The sequence below is a fragment of the Coturnix japonica genome, chromosome Z (assembly GCF_001577835.2).
Source record: "Coturnix japonica isolate 7356 chromosome Z, Coturnix japonica 2.1, whole genome shotgun sequence".
Classification (NCBI taxonomy): Eukaryota; Metazoa; Chordata; class Aves; order Galliformes; family Phasianidae; genus Coturnix; species Coturnix japonica.
This window is the reverse complement of record NC_029547.1, coordinates 11,191,159-11,208,840: the sequence shown is the minus strand read 5'-3', so window position 1 is coordinate 11,208,840 and position 17,682 is coordinate 11,191,159. Positions and strand designations below refer to the sequence as shown.

Genomic DNA, 17,682 nt, shown 5'->3' with positions numbered 1-17,682 from the left:
ACCAGAACTCAAAAGACGTCAATTTAGCCTGCAGCAGAGATAATATAGTGTCCAGGTCCCGTGACCCATCTCTCTGCTCGTGTTGTTCTCTGGGAGGTGTAGTCTTCTTCTGTAAGTTGCAGGTTCAGTAAAATTATTCATGCTTTATATGATGTTATGATGTGGAATACTGATAGCAAAATTACAAAATTATTAAACCATGACAGAAACCTAACTTGGTACTTTACGTAGTTGAAACTTATTTTCAAAATTGTTATTTGAGAAAACTTAGGCAGGATAATTGTTTGTATGTTACTGTAAAGCATTTAAAGAATCATTTGTTTATCAAAAACAACTTGTAATTCATTTTCAAGTCAGTGTAAATTTTATCCTTTGGAATGGGCTTTCTTTGGTTATGTCTTGCAGTGTTCAAAGTTTAAAGGTATTTTAAGTTGTCTCTAGCAATCCAAAATCACTTATATGATGCAAAGCCTTCAGCTTTGTTCTGCACTTCTGCTGGCGTAGTAATGTTGTAGCTTTAAATGCTATGAATGTTGTTAGCATTTTAAATATAAAACCTGTTTTTCTTGTGTTTTAGTAGTAAAACAAAGCTGTCTACAAATGTAGCATACAGGATGACATAATGTGAATAATTAACATAGTCCAAGGATGAGAATGTGTGCTTAGATTGAGTTTTCTGCAAGCATGATCTCAATGGGTTAGTTTGATACATAATATTCAATGGAGATAATTTGGAAAATTTTGCATTTCTTGAACTTCTCTCCCCAGTTCAAGCCTGTTACAATGTGAAAATGTTATTAAATGTCAGTGTTATAATGGGGAATCTTTTTAACATAGTATTTAGTGTATATACTCTGCAAGAGTCCTTACAATCACCATAGGCTCCTGAACTTTACTTGCTTGTTTACTTACAGAAGGAAATACGTATAGTAAAATAAATATGAGAGATTAAATTCATAAATGTAATCCCAATATAAGGGTGTTTTGTTCCAAGATCCTCACTTTTCTTGGATTCTGTTTGTGTTGTCTCTTGTGTTGCTTTCTAGACATTTTTATAAATACGAAGCTTAATTTCTACCTGACTGATGCAGGTAGAAGAGCAATTCCTTTGCGTTCTTAGGTATCTAACATCTGTCTAGATGTGCTTTCTCTATTGCTGAGCTGCTTTCATGTATTCTTATCTTTCTTGAGTAGTGTGAGTAAGAATAAGCTTAGTACTTCCATTTTTTTCATGGTCTGGACTTTTTCTGTTGCATTCAGTCTACAGTGCATTATGTTCACATATGGAAAATATAGGAAGCAACCTAAATAAATTTGTGCTTGCATCCTGCTAGAATCACTGCTTTTGGTCAGCTCTACTTTTAGGGCAGTGTTCTCTGTTGTTATACCTGAAGTTTATAATACATTGTGTATTTTTTTTAACATAAAAATTTTTATGAAAATTCAGCAACGCTTGCATGTCACTTTATACCAGTGCAAAGCAATACTGCACCTTGCAAATTCAAGTGTAAGCGTGTCTGTATTGCTTAGCTTTCAACACAGCAGTACATGTGTAATGTTGAAATGTATGATTCTCTGTAATTTTTTTCTTTTAGATTGAAGGTGTATTTCAGTATTACTGTTTTGTTTTTTGGAAATCAAAGGCTGTAAGTGTATCATTTGTACAATAGCTTTTTTTATTATTATTATTATGGCAAAGTTTGGTTCTGAGTGTGTACATATCAATAATTTAGAAGTTATCTCTTTCGTATGTAGTTGTCATTTCTTCCAGTGTTTTTGGAACTTCTTGGTTTTACTTATGTATAGTTTCCACATTTAAATTAGATGTAAATTAAGAAAATTTGATATTATTAGAAGGATTATGTATTCTCTCATAATTTTTAATAAGTTTATAATGGAAGGATATAGTTCCTCTTTGGCGTTTCATTCCTTTCATTTCTGGACAAAAACCACTTTAATGGCAACTCTAAGTAACAGATTCCTAATAATTCATTGCTTTAGTAACTTATAACTCATGGCAATTTCAGTGGAAACTGAGAGCAATGTATTAATGTTCAAAAGTATTTTCTTCTTTTTGACAGCTTGTTGTTCAACAAGCAGCTAAAAGGAACCTTGCCGCATTCGAATGTGTAGCAGTTAGTCTTAAAAAAGGAAAAAGATCTGTACAGTCGGTGCTAAGTTAAGCAAGGCCATCGAATCATTTAAGGTTGGAAAAGATCGGAAAGATCATTCCCTTAGTGAGAGGAAGGTATCTCCTGTGATGTTGTTCTTACACAATTACTAAATGATTCACTTCAGTTAAGCACAATTTCCTTCTTTAAGTATGCAGCCAGATTTAGTCTTTTATCTCACTTATTGTCACTGTGATCCTAATATGTGTTATAACATCAATCGTGCAGTCTTACACTTGAGTTTTCTTGGTGTAATATGTGGTGTTTTCTGTGTTCAGCCACTGACCTAGCATCTCAGAGGTAATGCATATGTAAGCACATATTTATCTGTTTAACTCATGCCTAACTTCAGAGTTACTGGATTATTAACATGCTAAAGCCTACCATTCTTGTTTGCATGTTACTGACATGTACATAGCAGAATAGTTAATTGACATGCTGCTAGTGCATGTGCTCAACAATGTCAGCCAGGGTAGTGGGGGAGGGAGTTGCCACTCCTGCTAACGTAGCTGTTGCTGGTCCTGTTTCATCCCTGCATTAGATGGAGCATTGTTTTGTGTAGCTGGAGCTCTGTGGTAATGTTATTTACTCTCAAGAGAATGAGATCTGTCAGAATGCATCATGATTTCTCACTGAGGAAAAAACTGTCACAGATGAAGGGATGAAAAAATGAGTCAAATGCTAGAAGGCCACAGTAATTTAAGAACAAACAATAACAAAACAGCTACGAAAACTTCCAGTGTATGTGGATCTATGAATTATGATATGGTGTAGAGAATGATTGAATTGTTGAGGCTGTGGTCTTTAAAATACCAAGTACTGCTGTGGGCAAAAGATGATATGTACTGGATGTTATTCAGAGCAAACAGCTATGGATTAAGAACTGTGTGCTTGGTGTAATGAGAATACACAGAACCTACAGATCTGCTACTTTCATAAAGGAAAAACAGGGACATAGAAGATCAGACATTAATGATCATAAAGGTAAGCTGTTGCAAAACATAGATGGCCTGGCTTGGAAGCTTTGTATATATCAACAAGTTTTTAGATGAGATTTGAGAGAGTGGCTTTCCATATGTTAATTGGGACAACTTGCCAAGTGTAGAAGTGAAGGTAAAAATAAAGTACCTGACTTTTATCTAATGAGTCACTTAAGCTGAAAGGGGTATGTCTTTGTTCCACCACTGCCTGCTAGTGTCTCGGTGTCTGAGACTTGTGTAGCTTGTTCCATGACTTCAGGACTGGATCCAGTAACCCAGCAGAAAACCATTGTAACCAAAAGAATGAGAAGCAGGCTGCAGAGTTAGTTAATCAGAAGCATTTTTACGTAAAGCTGGCTAGAGTAGTGTAAAGGATAAGGTGTATCATATAGTGGGACAGGGCAGAGGGAAGGAAGGTAAGGGAAGGAGTTGTGGATTCTTTGAGGAGAGCTCTGATCGGCTCAGGCATTTTGCACAACTCCACCCTCAGAAGCACCATGGGAAGGAATGTGAAGATATTTTGTTGTTGTTGTGGGCTGACTCATGATGAGTCAGCATCTCCGTGATAAATGAGGTAATGCCAGGAAATAACAGACTGTTGTGGGGGTCTTAAAAGTTTAAGTAGCTTCTCTTCATCTTTTTCAGATAGAAAAACAAGAGCTACTGAAGGAGTAAGGAGAAAGGGTTAGTTAATCAAAGCTAAGAAATGTCTGCTGCAGTGGTCTGACATGAGATATTAAACAAACAAACAATAAACAAACCTGTCCTTGCTGTCTTCAATGTGTACTGTTAAGCTTAAAATGAAGTATAAAGGCCAGGATATTTATTCTTGGAGAGATCAGTTTGCCATGGGTTTGTTTTTTTGAGTGTGTCTGGTTGAAGTTGTGTTCTTTAGGGTTGCTGAATGATGCTTTGAGGTAACAAGGAGTGCAGTGTTGGATCTGGTCTTTGATAAATAGGAAATACTACTGCTTGTTTTGGAAAATCCAATATGCATTTTATCTATTTTCAAGTCACTTAAATTAAGGGACAAAACAGCAAGAAGCTGCATCTCCATTAATAACATTTATTTTGTTTAAATTACTTTACGTCAGCAGTGGGTCTACTTACATTCCTGTTGGTGTTTTTTTTTTTAATTAAAAAAAAAAAAAAAAAAAAGCCTTGTTAGGATGTCCGAATAAGCTTTCTACTTCTGGAAATGTATAATCTGTTTCAAAGAAGAGGAAAAAATGATGAACATTCCTTGAAATTAAAATATCACAATTCTTAGAAAGCAAAAACAAAAACAACTCTTCCCAAGTTGAAAGCAGCGCTTGATTGGATAAGTCTGACCCAAAATAATTCTGTTACTTTAGTTCACTCTGATGGAATATGCTATTATGGAGTGTTTATTTCTTTATTGTCTTTGTTTTTGTGTTTTGTTTGTTTTCCTCCAGTGTGTTGGCTGTTGATATTGCCAAACTGTAAGCAATATAACTCACTGTATTAGTACAATCATCTTGATAGTAGGAATGCTCGTTGTGTTCTCACGGAGTTGCAGATTTGCTGCTGAAGTCCCTATTTTGCTTCGAAGTATTTGTATGCTAGAAGAGCTTCTGGGAAACTTGGCTTCTCTTGTAAGCACTACAAAGATGGTTTCCACCAAACCTTCCTGTCTGTGGAAGTTAAGCCATTTTGGAAAGAAAACAAATTAGAGAATTTACTTTAACTGTTCTTCTTTTCTGCGTGTGTAGAATAAAATGATGTGGCACATTTAAATTGGGCAGCTATTTTATAGAGTTATGACGTTGTCACAAAGGTGTTATAATTGGGCAGGATAACATAATCATGTCCCAGCTTCTTCATTTCCATGCTAGCTACCCTTTTGCAGGGTGTAAGTTTCAAGTTATGCCCCACAACATCAAGAAACCAAACAGAAATATTTATTCCCAGTGATATACCAGAAATTTACTGGGAGATCCCATGTATTTTCTGACCGTATGGTAAGCTTAATTTCTGGAGGTTTACTTTCCATGTGTAACCATCTGCATTTTCAAAATTTAAAATTACAGACATGCTTCTACTAATTTAGGAAAGCTATTGTTTCTGCTTGCTCTTCAGAGAATGTTCTGGAGAGCTCAGTCTGCTCAGCTCTGATCTTTCCTGTGGCATAAATGGGGTTATGTTACAGGTCCAAACCCATAACCCATGACAGGCCAAGGAGTAGAAATCAGCTTAACTATTTTCAGAGAAATGAAATTATGAGGAAGCTGTTTTCCCTTGAAATTAGGGGTTATGATATGAACTATTTGTACTGCCATAACTGTTCCAACCTGCTTATCTTTGACGTTCTTCTGTAAGACTTGCTTTGTTACAAAAAGCTGAAACTGAGTTAAGTCTTGGAAAAGTAAGCTGTACAGAAGAATCCTATACGTGGAACAGATAGGAATTAATAAGATTTTTAATCTATGATTGTATTAAAGATTTTGCTATGCCTGTTACAGAAAAAAAAAGGGAGAGTCTGAACAGATACACAGAACTGTTCCAATTGAAGTATGAAGCTTATTGCTTAATTTCACTATGCATGATATTTAGAAATGGAGGGTGGCTGTTTTCTGGCAGCTGGCTATGTATTGTTGATTTGTGGAAGAGGGTATTTTGTATAAAGCTGATTGCACTTGAGCTTGGTCCCCATGTAGTCTGTCATCTAAAAATCCATCTGACCCTTTGACTACAAAAAAAACAAAAAACAAAAAACAAAAAACAAAACAAAACAAAAAAACAACAACAACCAAACACCACAAAACAAACAAACAAACCAAAAAGCCCTGTCCTGATTACAGGGTGTGATAGTAGCCAGTCAGAACATTTGCTTAAGTCACTGTAATCAGTACAGTTGAACCAATTGATTCATCTTACTCTAGAGAGGAGGCTTTGCAGCTATTTAAGTTAATACTTTGGGGATTTAGTGGCTGATAGCTGAGATCTCTGTGGTCTACCTTAGGAGCTGAGACATCTAGAACAGGGTTACATACTAGTATCAAGGAGCTGCCATGTAGTCATCTGTCTTCTAAATTAATTCTGTCTGATATTCCTGAAATATCTTTGCTCCCTATTATCTTCTAAATACATCCTTCAGTTTGCTTGTTATGTCTGCTCCTTTAATTTTATTGATCTTAAATTTGAGAAGCTGATAACAAATTCAGCTTGCTGTGTAGACCCATAGTGAGAAGGTCCTTTCTTTCACATCTGCATTTGGTTTCCTTTAGATACTGAAAATATATACAAATATCCTTGCAGAATGAATAGGGAAGTACAAGAGTTTTATTAACACACCAGAATTTCAGTTGTAGCTTCCTATGGTGCTGTAGGAAACAAGTTTCTTTCGCTGGAAGTTAGCACTGGGCACAACAATCACAGCTTTCCAGACATTCAGTGTTTGGCCTCTTCACAAAGTTTTCTTAAAAATTTGTGTTTTTTGTTGTGTTTTTTTGTTTGTTTTTGTTGTTGTTGTTGTTTGTTTGTTTGTTTTGTTTTGTTTTTTTCTTGGTCACAGTGGATTTCAGTAGTTCCTGTCCCTAGCTTAGGCTTGGTATTTTATTTCAAACTACAATGCTGTTGATGGTGTTGTAGCACGTGGCTTTTGCAGAATACAGTGTCTAATCAAAGACTCCACAACAATCTTGCAATTGAGAAAATTGTTGAAAACTGCTCTAAGTTCCACTGAGTACAGAGTTTACCGAGTTTGATATGGTTGATTTGTGTGCATCTCTGTGTCCAGGCCTGTTCTGTGCTTCTTGTCCTACTCTGTGTGTACCCCCAGCCTCATTCCTGAAGGCAGGCAATGTCATGTCTTCTCTCCATGTTTGTTAGTCCTTCAGTGTTTCTCAGCAAAATACAAGGTCAACAACTGGTGTCTGAGTTAATATGGGGAGCAGAGAAGTCTTGTCTTCCAAAAATCCCATTGACTCTATGTGGAGAGGGGGAGAGAATAAAGTGGTGAGATAACAAAATGTTGTCTTTTTATATCAGTCTGTGATTTTACTAATTGTCTTTAAAATACACTGGGAATGATAAGGCTTTTTAGTTAAGAGATCTTAGGACTGAAGTTTGAGTCATTAAATAAATATTTTTGTAAATCTAAGATACTGATTAAAACCTGCTTTGAAGAGGAGTGGGACTGCTATTTTAGGCTTTATCGCTTATGTTAAGGAACTGGGGTATACTTGGCTTCGATCTTGTGCATAAGTCCAACTGATGCTGCTTGAAGGCAGATGATCTGCATCTTTAGTTAGGAGCAGGAAAGTACCATGCTTTGGAAACTGTATGTTGGATGCATGTTTAGATTAGATTTTTTTTTTTTTAATGTCTACCAATAACTTGTCTTTCTTTTCCAGAACCCTGTGATAACATGAGAGAGATTCTTCAAAATGTGGCCAAATTACAAGGCGTTTCAAATATGAGGAAACTAGGTCACTTGAACAATTTTACTAAGGTAGGTGCTTGTGTGGTGTCAGAACAAGTGATCAAATGGACAAAATGCTTTGCATGTACTCTTTCAGATGTCTGTAAGATTCATCAAAAAGCATAATGAAATAGTACGCGAAGGTTACAAGATGCGGGAGAGGGAAGGAATAAACAAGAACAAGCAAACAAGTGAATACAAGGTCATGCTGAAATTTCTTTGTCTGCTGGTCGACTTTGTGATACTGTACTGCTTAGGAATCTGAATTGTCTTCTAAGTCAGGGATTAAGTTGCTCAGATAGAGCTAAAGAATCGGTTCATGCTTCACAGGATTGAATAAAATATCTGAAATGTATGACTCTGGATGTTAACTGACAAAGTATGGTGAGGGGGAAGGCTGTGTTAGGGAGCATGATAGGCCGTGACTTGAGCAGTATTAACAGTATAAAAGTTGTCAACTTCCATTCTGCTCTTAATAATGTAAAAGATTTAAAGACTCAACTTCAAAAGTGGTCTATATTACTGAGTTTTGAGGGTGGTGGGTTTTTTTTGTTTGTTTGTTTTTGTTTTTGTTTTTTTCCTAATTGAAAGTTCCTGATCATGGGAATATAAAAGATCCTTGCCTGAAAGTTTGGTAAGTATGTTGGGAGATGGCAGGATTCAATAATGAATAACTGCAGAATGAGAGATGATAGAGTGAGGAAAAAGACTGTGAAAGACATTCAGAATGAGAGTAAGTGGCTTTTCTTTGTATGAAGAACAACTTGTGGAAGAGAGCAGAGAAGACTGGGAGTTGGGAGAAACATGTTTGCTGTAGGATAGTGAATGGTTATGGCTGAATCAGCGTTCCAGATATCAAGGCAAGAGAGAAATGTTTTGCAGTAAGTGGGGTAGGCAGCAGTGGTGCAACAGTGTTTGTGTTACCTGATCAAATATACTGACCTTTAGCAGTTGGTAAATTGTACACCTTTCTGATAGTGTCACATTTAGGGCTGCATTCCTGGAGATGAAACCTATGTCTCAGCCATGTAGGATGGATTCTGCAATTGACAGTTGGCAAGAAAGGAGGTGGTAGTAGAGAATTAGTGGGAAAGTAAGGTTTAAATTATCACTTCTGCGTGTGATAACAGTAAGATAGCCAGGAGGCTTCTTAGTAGTTTTGAGACACTCACTTAAGAATGAATGATCAGGGGTTAATTTTGATATGAGAAGGACAAACACTCATTAGTATCTTTAAAGTAGGCACGTTTCTTGTTTGTTGAAATCATTCCTTCTAAGTTCTACAGCACTCGAGTGATAACATACGAGATTCATTTGGCAGGAGTGTGTGTGCTGAGAACAAATATAAGTAAGACAAGTAAGCTTGTCTTTTAGTGTTTTAATGACAAACCTTTAAATACTTCATCTTGAGTTCCTTCAGAATATATGAAAATGCATTTGCTGAGAAGCTGTGCTAATTTACAGTAATACAGTTAAAACTCAGGGGCTGGATTTAGGTTCCTCAGTGCATAGTTTTTAGTGAGAAGACAGCATTTGAAATTATGGAGTTTAAAACAGTATCAGTTTCACTACTGAAAGTCAACAGATGCAAATTACCTATAAATCATGTAATTAAGGATGAACCATTCTTCTAGAAAGATTTCATGTTTAAATATTTTGAAAACCTGCTATCCTTAATACTGACCTAGTGTAAAATTGGAGAATGCATTCAGCATCAAATGAACAGTGGTAAGGAATGAAGAGTTTCTGAAAAGTAGCTTGTGTCTTTGACTTCTGAAGACAGACTTGTAGTTCATAATTGGGTTGATCCTTAATCAGAATGACCTCATGCAAGGCAGTGATCCTGATCTTTGGTGTTTAGCATCTGTTTAGCACTTACAAAGCAGATATCCCAGCAAGACCAGTATAAGTTTATAATTTGTACATCTAATTTTGTAAACGCCTCCAATTTTTGTTTGAATTGTAAGTTGAGAACAAAGCACAGTAAAAGTTACAAAATGAATTGTCTCTGTTGTGGTTGGAACTGTCCTTTGTTTTTCATTCCAGTGGTTAAGAGTAAAAGTCTGGATATGGGGGAAGAGTTTTATTTCACTTTTGCACTCTTATCTGCTACTATGAATTGACATAGTCTCATTTCCTTGTTTGTGAAATAGAAGTATGGGGAAGGCAGTAGAATTTTGTTTGTTGGGTTAACAGCTGTGGATGTCTGTGTTCTGTCTTGAAATCATGCTGATGTTGATGAACTTCATTTGTCTGTGTATTCTAGCATTTAATGATCTATATGGAAGCCTCTAATTTCTCAAAATAATAGAATGGCTAAGGTTGACAGGACTTCTGGGTCTATCTGTTCCCACCACTTCTTTAGGTAGGGATGTCTGGAGCAGGGTACCTGAGATCATATTTAGGTGGCTTCTGAAGATCTCCAAGGAGGGGAGTCCATAGCTGCTCTGGCACCCTGGGATTTATACTGTAGGTAGGGAAAGTAATGCTGGCATTTTTAATAGCGTATTTCTGTTAAAATAATATGAAAAAAGAAACCAAACTATAAAATCCAAACTCTCCTACATGTTAGTAACATGAAAGTTACTACACTAAGGAAAAAAAAGCAACAAAATGGTTGGAAAATGTTAGCATTGAAACAGTTGCTCCCTGCTGACCCAAATATTTCCTTCAAGGACTGTGTAACTGTTACATTTGGAAGGAATACCACTTCTGAGCTCTTCTGCTCAGATAGAGCAAAACACTTCTATTCACCTGAAGACTAGTAACAAGTTAACATGGGTTTTCCTGGCAGACCTGGTTGTAAACTTTAAACTTTGTGTTAATTCAGAGATACCTGTGATGTTTAGATAGAGACTAGATTTTCAAGGATTTTTTTTTTCTTTTAAACTGGACTCCCAAGACTTTATGCAAAAGTCAAATAACTGTTAAAATAATTATGACAGGCAGCAAGTAGGATTTCTTTATCTCCAAGAATGGTGTTTTAAGGCAAATACTTAGTGTGAAATTAGTGTGTCAGAGTTGGAATTATGTTTCCTTTTTTTTTTTTTTTTTTTTTTTTTCCCTTTCATAAGAAGTTTTAGCTGGTGCAGCATGTGCATTTACTGTGGTAAACTGGTACTTCATAAAAAGTGGTATTGCTTTTTGATTGCAGAATGTGAAGTGTTTTTGTCTTACAAGCACATAATATTTGCATTTTCTACTCAAAGACATAACAGTCACAGTTTTGATGACATTCAGAGTACTGAAAAGAGTATTTATTCTCAGTATTTTTTCTCCTTGTCTGCTACTCATCAGCTAGTACCTAATGTTGTGGCTTTGAAGGTAAAATGGTTTATGGAGGACCGCCTGGCCTGTATTGGACAAAAACAGTCATCTAACTTTCAAAATGCCTGTGTCACTGGGTAGTAGTAGGTTTTTTGTTGTTGTTGTTGTTTGTTGTTTTAAAAAAAAAAAAAGTAATTGGAATTTTGTCTTGAAAACTGAGGACTTGACCTTTTAATAAATGGTTGGTGTCACCTGCAGTTATAATAGTGGTTTAGAAAGTTATGTGGCTCTGACTTCAGTGATCTGTCATTGCTTACACAACTTTCATTTATAAAGCCATCCAGAGAAGACAAGCACCTTGTTTCCCATCTTATTCTGGTTAATAACCAAACACGATGGTGATTTCTGGAGGTTTTTCCCCACCCCAGTGAGAAGCAGTAAGTAGTAAATTACTGAAAACCAGAAGGAACAGTAAAATTGTATTTACCTACTTGAAAATATCTTTCCTATTTGAAGTGCATGCTTAGAATCCTGTAGAATATAAGGTTATTTCCCTGTTAGCATCTGAGAGTTTTATATTTCTTAGAACTAGCACTATTTAAATGATTAACAGGGGGAAAACAAACAGCCAAAAACAACAACAACAACAAAACAACAAAAAAAACCCCAAAAAAACAAAAAATCCAGGAATAGATTTTGTGACACTTTTGTACATTCAAAGAGAATTTTATTTTTCAGGACAAAATATAACATAATTCTTTTTATCTGGACCCTAGCAGCTGAATTGCATAGATAATATGAAAAATTATCAGTCTGCTCAAGAACTTTTTGGATTATCTTCTAATGAGTTTCTATTGCTCAGTGTGTCTGATAGTTTTTGAGCATGCTGTTGGATTTTGATAGAATGTGGACTGAGTTCAGGGGCTATCCCAGAGTCTGTGTCTGTCTGATTCATAGACCCTTGCACTATGTGCAAAACTACATCTTGATTTCTTCTTCCATTGTCATTTTAGGGTCTTTCTTGTCCCAGAGATCTCAAAATCTGAATGCAGTAATTACTGAATGTAATAGTCATCCAAATAACTATACCATATGAACAAAACTTTGTGAAATGTGTAACAGGTAGGGGTGGGGCATTTAGCTATGGAGAAGAAATGGGTCTAAATAAAAAGTCTGTAGTTTTTGTTAAGTTTTCTAGTAAGACTGCAACCTACTAAGTGATCTCTTCATTAATGTTACTACTGAGATTCAATCTGTATTTCAAAAATTAGCATGAAAATAGCATTTCATACATAAAGAATAATATCAAATTTTACTTATTAATTGCTCTAGCTGTTCTGTCACTTTTAAACATTGAAGAATCTTTGTGCTCAGTTGGTGTATGCTGTTGACCTCCTGTGGTTTTGTTGTTTTGAGCTACTGTTTCCAAGACATGTTGATGTGTTGCTCATATTGCTATGACTCATTCAAGTAGCATGAAAAACTCATAGCTGACAGTAAACATAACAAAAAAAACTCAACCCTCACTGTAAGTTAATCACTGTTTGGCCTAGAGTGAGTATTGTTTCATGCTAGTGTTAAATAATCTGCTCATAGATGATTTGTGCTGTTCCCGTTCATTCACCATAGTCTCAAAAACTTTAAAATTTAGATGTAGGCAGCTCTAACATGCAAAATAGTTTGTGTGCACATGTGTGTATATAAAATTTATGTAAATATTAAAATATGAATTGTATTTTATTAATCCCAGGTAGGGTATTTTTTTTTGCCATTTTAGTGAACTGTAACTCTGTCAAGGCAAAAGCGGATTTTCAATGTACTGATAATGCTGGTGCCTACAAACTTATGTTCATTGTTAAGCGTTACAGTTAGGAATATGTCACGGAAACCACAAAATCGTTTGGGCTGGAAGGGACGTTAAAGATTATCTTGTTCCACCCTTCTGTTATGGGCAGGGACATCTCCCTCTAGACTAGGTTGCTCACAGCCCCATCCAGCCTGTCCTTGAGTGCTTTCAAGGAGAAGGCATCACAGCTTCTCTGGACAACTTGTTCCTGTGTCACACAACCCTCACAGTAAAGAATTGATTCTTCTAGTCTAAATCTACCCTCTGACATTTTAAAGCAATTTTCCCTCATTCTGTCACTACATGCCCTTATTGAAAAGTCCCTTCCCCACTTTCCTGTAGGCCCTTTTCAGGTACTGGAAAGCTGCTTTAAGGTCCCACCAGAGCTTTCTCCATGCAGAAGGGATCTAGCTCACTCAGCATGTCTTTGTGTGGGATGTGCTCCAGCTCTCTGATAATTTTTGTAGCCGTCCTCTGGACCTGCTCCAACAACTCAATCTCCTTCTTGTGCTGGGAGCCCCAGAACTGAACACAGTACTCAAGGTGGTATCTCATGAGTAGAGGGAAGAATTAACCCCCTTCGTGCTGCTGATCACTCTTCTCTTGATGCAACCCAGGGTATGCTTGGCCTTCTGGCCTACACTGTAGACTTGTCTCTGTCAGGAATTGAGCCAACTACAAAAATTACTGCATTAGGTCCAGATTCATTAACCTGCTTAATTTTATTTGAAAGTGAAATGGAAGGAAAGTAGGAAGATTTTGCCTTAAATATATTTCAGGCCAGACTTTTGTAAACAAGCAAATACCCAGAGAATTCAGACCAGCTGAACAGTATCTTATTTATAAGCAACCTCTGTAACTTTCTTCCCTATTAAACACATATCTATCCAGCCTTACTTTGCAAGTATTTTTTTTTTCTTAGATTAAATCAACTTAATCAATGTATATTTCATCTCCCGTGTATATTCTGCTGCTCCACTTTTTCCAGCATGTCTGGTCTTAAAATGTGGAGCCCAGAATTTTGTTCTTTATGCTGTTCTAAGAGCAGCCAGTGAAGTAGGAAAAGAAGTCTCTTAGTCTCAAACGCAATATATGCCTATTGCAAAGAAAATACTCTTAATGGGACTATCTCATGTTTAAGATTAGCATTTCTAATTCTTTAGGATATAGACTACTCATAAATCTTACTGTACTCTTGAAAATTGTTAACATACTCCACATTTGATAATGTTTTGTGGATTGTATTTCTCTGCTGGATTCTTCACAGTTTTTCTGTGACTCTTAATGTATGGTGTTATGATTGTTATGATAGTGTTCACTTAATAGAATTTCCATATCCAGTTCTGGTGCTCCTTTTAAATCACTGAAGAGTTTTGAATTCTGAACTTGCTGTCCATCTTTTGAATTATTTTCTGGTTGGTAATCCTGTAAGAACATGATATTGTGCAAATTTGAAAGACCCAGTACTTAAGTAATGGTGGCCCCTTGGAGTGAGAATAACTTACTAGTAGATAGTCTTGTGTTTGCTCTTTTTCAGCTAGCTATAGCTGTTCATTCTCTTGTTAGGAGTTTTTTGCATGCATGGACACACTTCAAATACCTATAATAATTATCATATTCAGAAATATTCAGCTTGTTCATATGTCAAAATATAGGGAAAAGGTTGCTGAAAATGGTCTGGTGTATGTTAAATTCAGTTTTCTCATCTGTAAGTGGGGAGAATGAGGGGTGAGGTCTAGATGTATAACGAGCTTGAAACACTGCTGATGAACTTGTCTGAAGTGAACAAGAAACTGTTTTTACTCACTGTCTTCTCACACTGTTTTGCTTACACTCTGCCTGCCAATTTTTACAGTTCATGAGATATCAATAGAAATGCTAAGGCAGCACTGGTGGCCTTAGGCAGTCCAGCAATATGGCATAAAAACAGATTGACAGAAGGTTTTCACATATTGTCATGAGGAGTTAATGCATGCAATTGCCTAGTTTTATTATTTAAAATTAAAAGGTGGAGGAAACTGGTTGTATAATAACTTTCAGTATGTTTTATTATTTCTGCTTATAGCTGCTGCTAAGAAAAATGGAAAATTGGCAAGATTGCATTTAACTTTTGTATTAAATTGTCCTCAACCAGCTCCATTTTGGGGCTGCAGTAATCATTCTCACTAACAGCTTTGGTTTTCAGCATAATTATTGTGTATTTCTCTCAGAATAGTAAGTATGTTATTATAGTCTTTGCCAGAATTTGTCCTTGTTGAGCATAAAATTAAAATATCTTCATTTTGAGTGACTGTTGTGCTAATAAATGGAGTTAATAATAAACGTGCAGTGTTTACTGTATTTTAATTCCTGTGGTGCATCACTAGATGCACAAACACTGAACTTCCTCACGGAGGATGAACTGTTAATAATGCTGTGGCTTAGAAATTGAATGAATATCTCTTTCAAAAGAAAGGGACAAACTACAGGAACTATTGCCGTCAGTATTAGTCACTTGAGTTTTTGGAAGTCCTTTATTTCAAGTGCTTTCACTTTTGGTTATAGTACTCTCCTATTATTTTAGGAATGGGCAGTAAATAAGATGTCTAGGAACTTCTTTGCTGCTCATATGAAGGAGAACAGTATCAGATCTTTTCGAATGAGAGATTTTTATTTTTTTTGATACGTTAAAGCATGACATGCACTTGATTTCATGTTTTGGTTTTGCAAACTGCATTTATGAAACTTATGCCTTGTCCTCAGAACTGAAAAATGAGCTTGAAGTGTTTAGAAGTTCATACAGCTCGTAGGTATGCATTCAATCTTTGCACTTACTTCAGGGGTACCGAAAACTACAAATCCTGAGGAATTGATGGTAGGTCAGGCTGAATGTTTCTTCCGGGATTCATTTACAGCTTCCCTGTCCTCTGTGCCTGTGCTGCTGTGAACAGTCAGTGTATAGCTTTGCTTCAAAACTGTCACCCTAGTTGTGTTATTCAGTGCACATGTTTTACATTCTTCAGGATTTCTAGTATCTACTGAGGTTACCAGTTGCACAAGTGCATCTTCTACAGAGAATGTAAAAGCAGCTAGAGGAGCAATCTGAAGCATAGCTTTTGAAAGTAGAGTATATAGTTCTGCAAGCATTTCCTTTCTAAGAGGACTGAGACTTCTGTATCTCATACACACAGAAACAGAGTACTGGCAGCAAAAATGGTTAAGTCTGATTTTGGTATGCTTCCCCTTGCAATGAATGAAATTCCTTGCATGACGTGGGAAGTACTACCAAATATCTTACATTTTATGCGGATATTTTCAATAGAATTGTAAGTAATATACATTTGTTTTGTTTTGTTTTGTTTTTTCAGCTTCTGTGTAATACTGGCCATGCTGAGGAAAAGCTAGGTTTTACATATGATAGGATCATAATATGGTAAGTAATAAGGAAAACAAGGATTTTACTGGGATACTTGGGTATAAGTGTGGAACTTTAATTGATTTAAGAGGAGTTAAGTAAATTTCATTTGTATTTCTGGCACTGGCATTTTATAGTTCATGTGTTCAAAATTTCATAATACGAATGTGTGCTTTATGGATATTTTATTGTATATAATCAGAAGTAAATAATATACTTTCAGGCAAAGAGGAAAAAACATTAGTGTGAGTATGGTAAAATCTATGAACTACTGTATAACTGTTCACTCTCTGTTTCCTTTTACAGCTTGCGGTTAGCTTTACTAAACGAAGCAAAAGAGGTGCGAGCAGCAGGATTGCGAGCCCTTCGCTATCTCATTCGAGACTCTAGTATTCTCCAGAAGGTGCTGAAGTTGAAAGTGGATTACCTGATTGCCCGGTAACTTTCCCTTCTTCTTGTAAATTGTAACATTTTGAAATTTATATTGTATGTTTTTTAATGCTTGAGACAGGTAAGAATAAGTTTAATATCTTTTTATATTTTTTTAATATGTAGTTTTATAAGTCTGCTTAATTCAGGGTGAGAAATATACAACTCTTAAGAAGAGGAACAATACTTCTAATCCAAAGGCAATGTTGTTCTAGTATTTGATACACATGAATAATATAAAAAAATGAGACATACCAAAGATGTATTTGAATCACAGATGCTACTAATCAAAAATAAACCTGTGGTATTATTAGTAAGGTGCAACCTTTGTGGTTTTCTTGCTTTTAGTATTTTTGTAATTGAATGATAGAATGGTCTGGGTTGAAAAGGACTGTAATGATCATCTGGTTTCAACCCCCCTGCTGTGTGCAGGGTCACCAGCCACCAGACTCGGCTGATCAGAGCCACATCCAGCTGTCTTTGAATGTCTCCAGGGATGGGGCATCCACAACCTCCTTTGGAAACCTGTTCCCATTCTTCACCACCTTCTGAGTAAAAAACTTCCTCCTAATATCTAACGTATACCTTCCCTATCTCAGTTTAAAATGATTTCCTCTTGTCCTATCGCTATCAACCCATGTAAACAACCATTCCTCCTCCTTTTTATATTCTCCCTTCAAGTACTGGAAGGCCACAATGTGGTCTCCTGAGAATCTTCTATTCTCCAAGCTAAACAGGCCCAGTTTCCTCATCTTTTCCTTTCAGGAGAGGTGTTCCAGCTTTCTGATCATCTTAGTGGCCCTCCTTTGGACCTGCTCCAAGAGTTCTGTGTCTTTCTTGACAGGGGGCCCCAGGCCTGAACGCAGTGTCCAGCCAATCTATCCTTAATCCATTGAACAGTCCATCCTTCAGATCCATAGTTCTCCCATTTAGAGAGAAGGATGTGGTGAGGGACCATATCAAAGGCTTTGTAGAAGTCCAGGTAGATGACGTCTGTTTCTCTTCTCATGTCCAATGATGCCATCTCTCCATCATAGAAAGCCACCTGAATGGTCAGGCAAGAACTACCTTTGGTGAAGCCACGTTGGCTGTCTCAGGATCTCTTTGTATCATATGTGTCTTAACATAGCTTCTAGGAGGATCTGCTCCAT

The 17,682-nt window shown here is 36.4% G+C and overlaps 1 protein-coding gene across 2 annotated transcripts in view; it reads left to right on the top strand.

The window, feature by feature from the left end:
- RICTOR (RPTOR independent companion of MTOR complex 2) overlaps positions 1–17,682 on the top strand; it is a 71,457-nt gene that overhangs the window by 11,055 nt on the left and 42,720 nt on the right. Inside the window, exons 1-4 of one of the 2 annotated variants that reach the window (XM_015848498.2) lie at positions 2,618–3,155; positions 7,528–7,625; positions 16,056–16,120; positions 16,409–16,540. In XM_015848498.2, the coding sequence (XP_015703984.1) occupies positions 3,071–3,155; positions 7,528–7,625; positions 16,056–16,120; positions 16,409–16,540 (380 nt within the window). In that variant the 5' untranslated portion in view covers positions 2,618–3,070. Of the gene's footprint in view, positions 1–2,617; positions 3,156–7,527; positions 7,626–16,055; positions 16,121–16,408; positions 16,541–17,682 lie in introns of those variants that run through there. The other variant, XM_015848496.2, reaches the window with a different exon arrangement.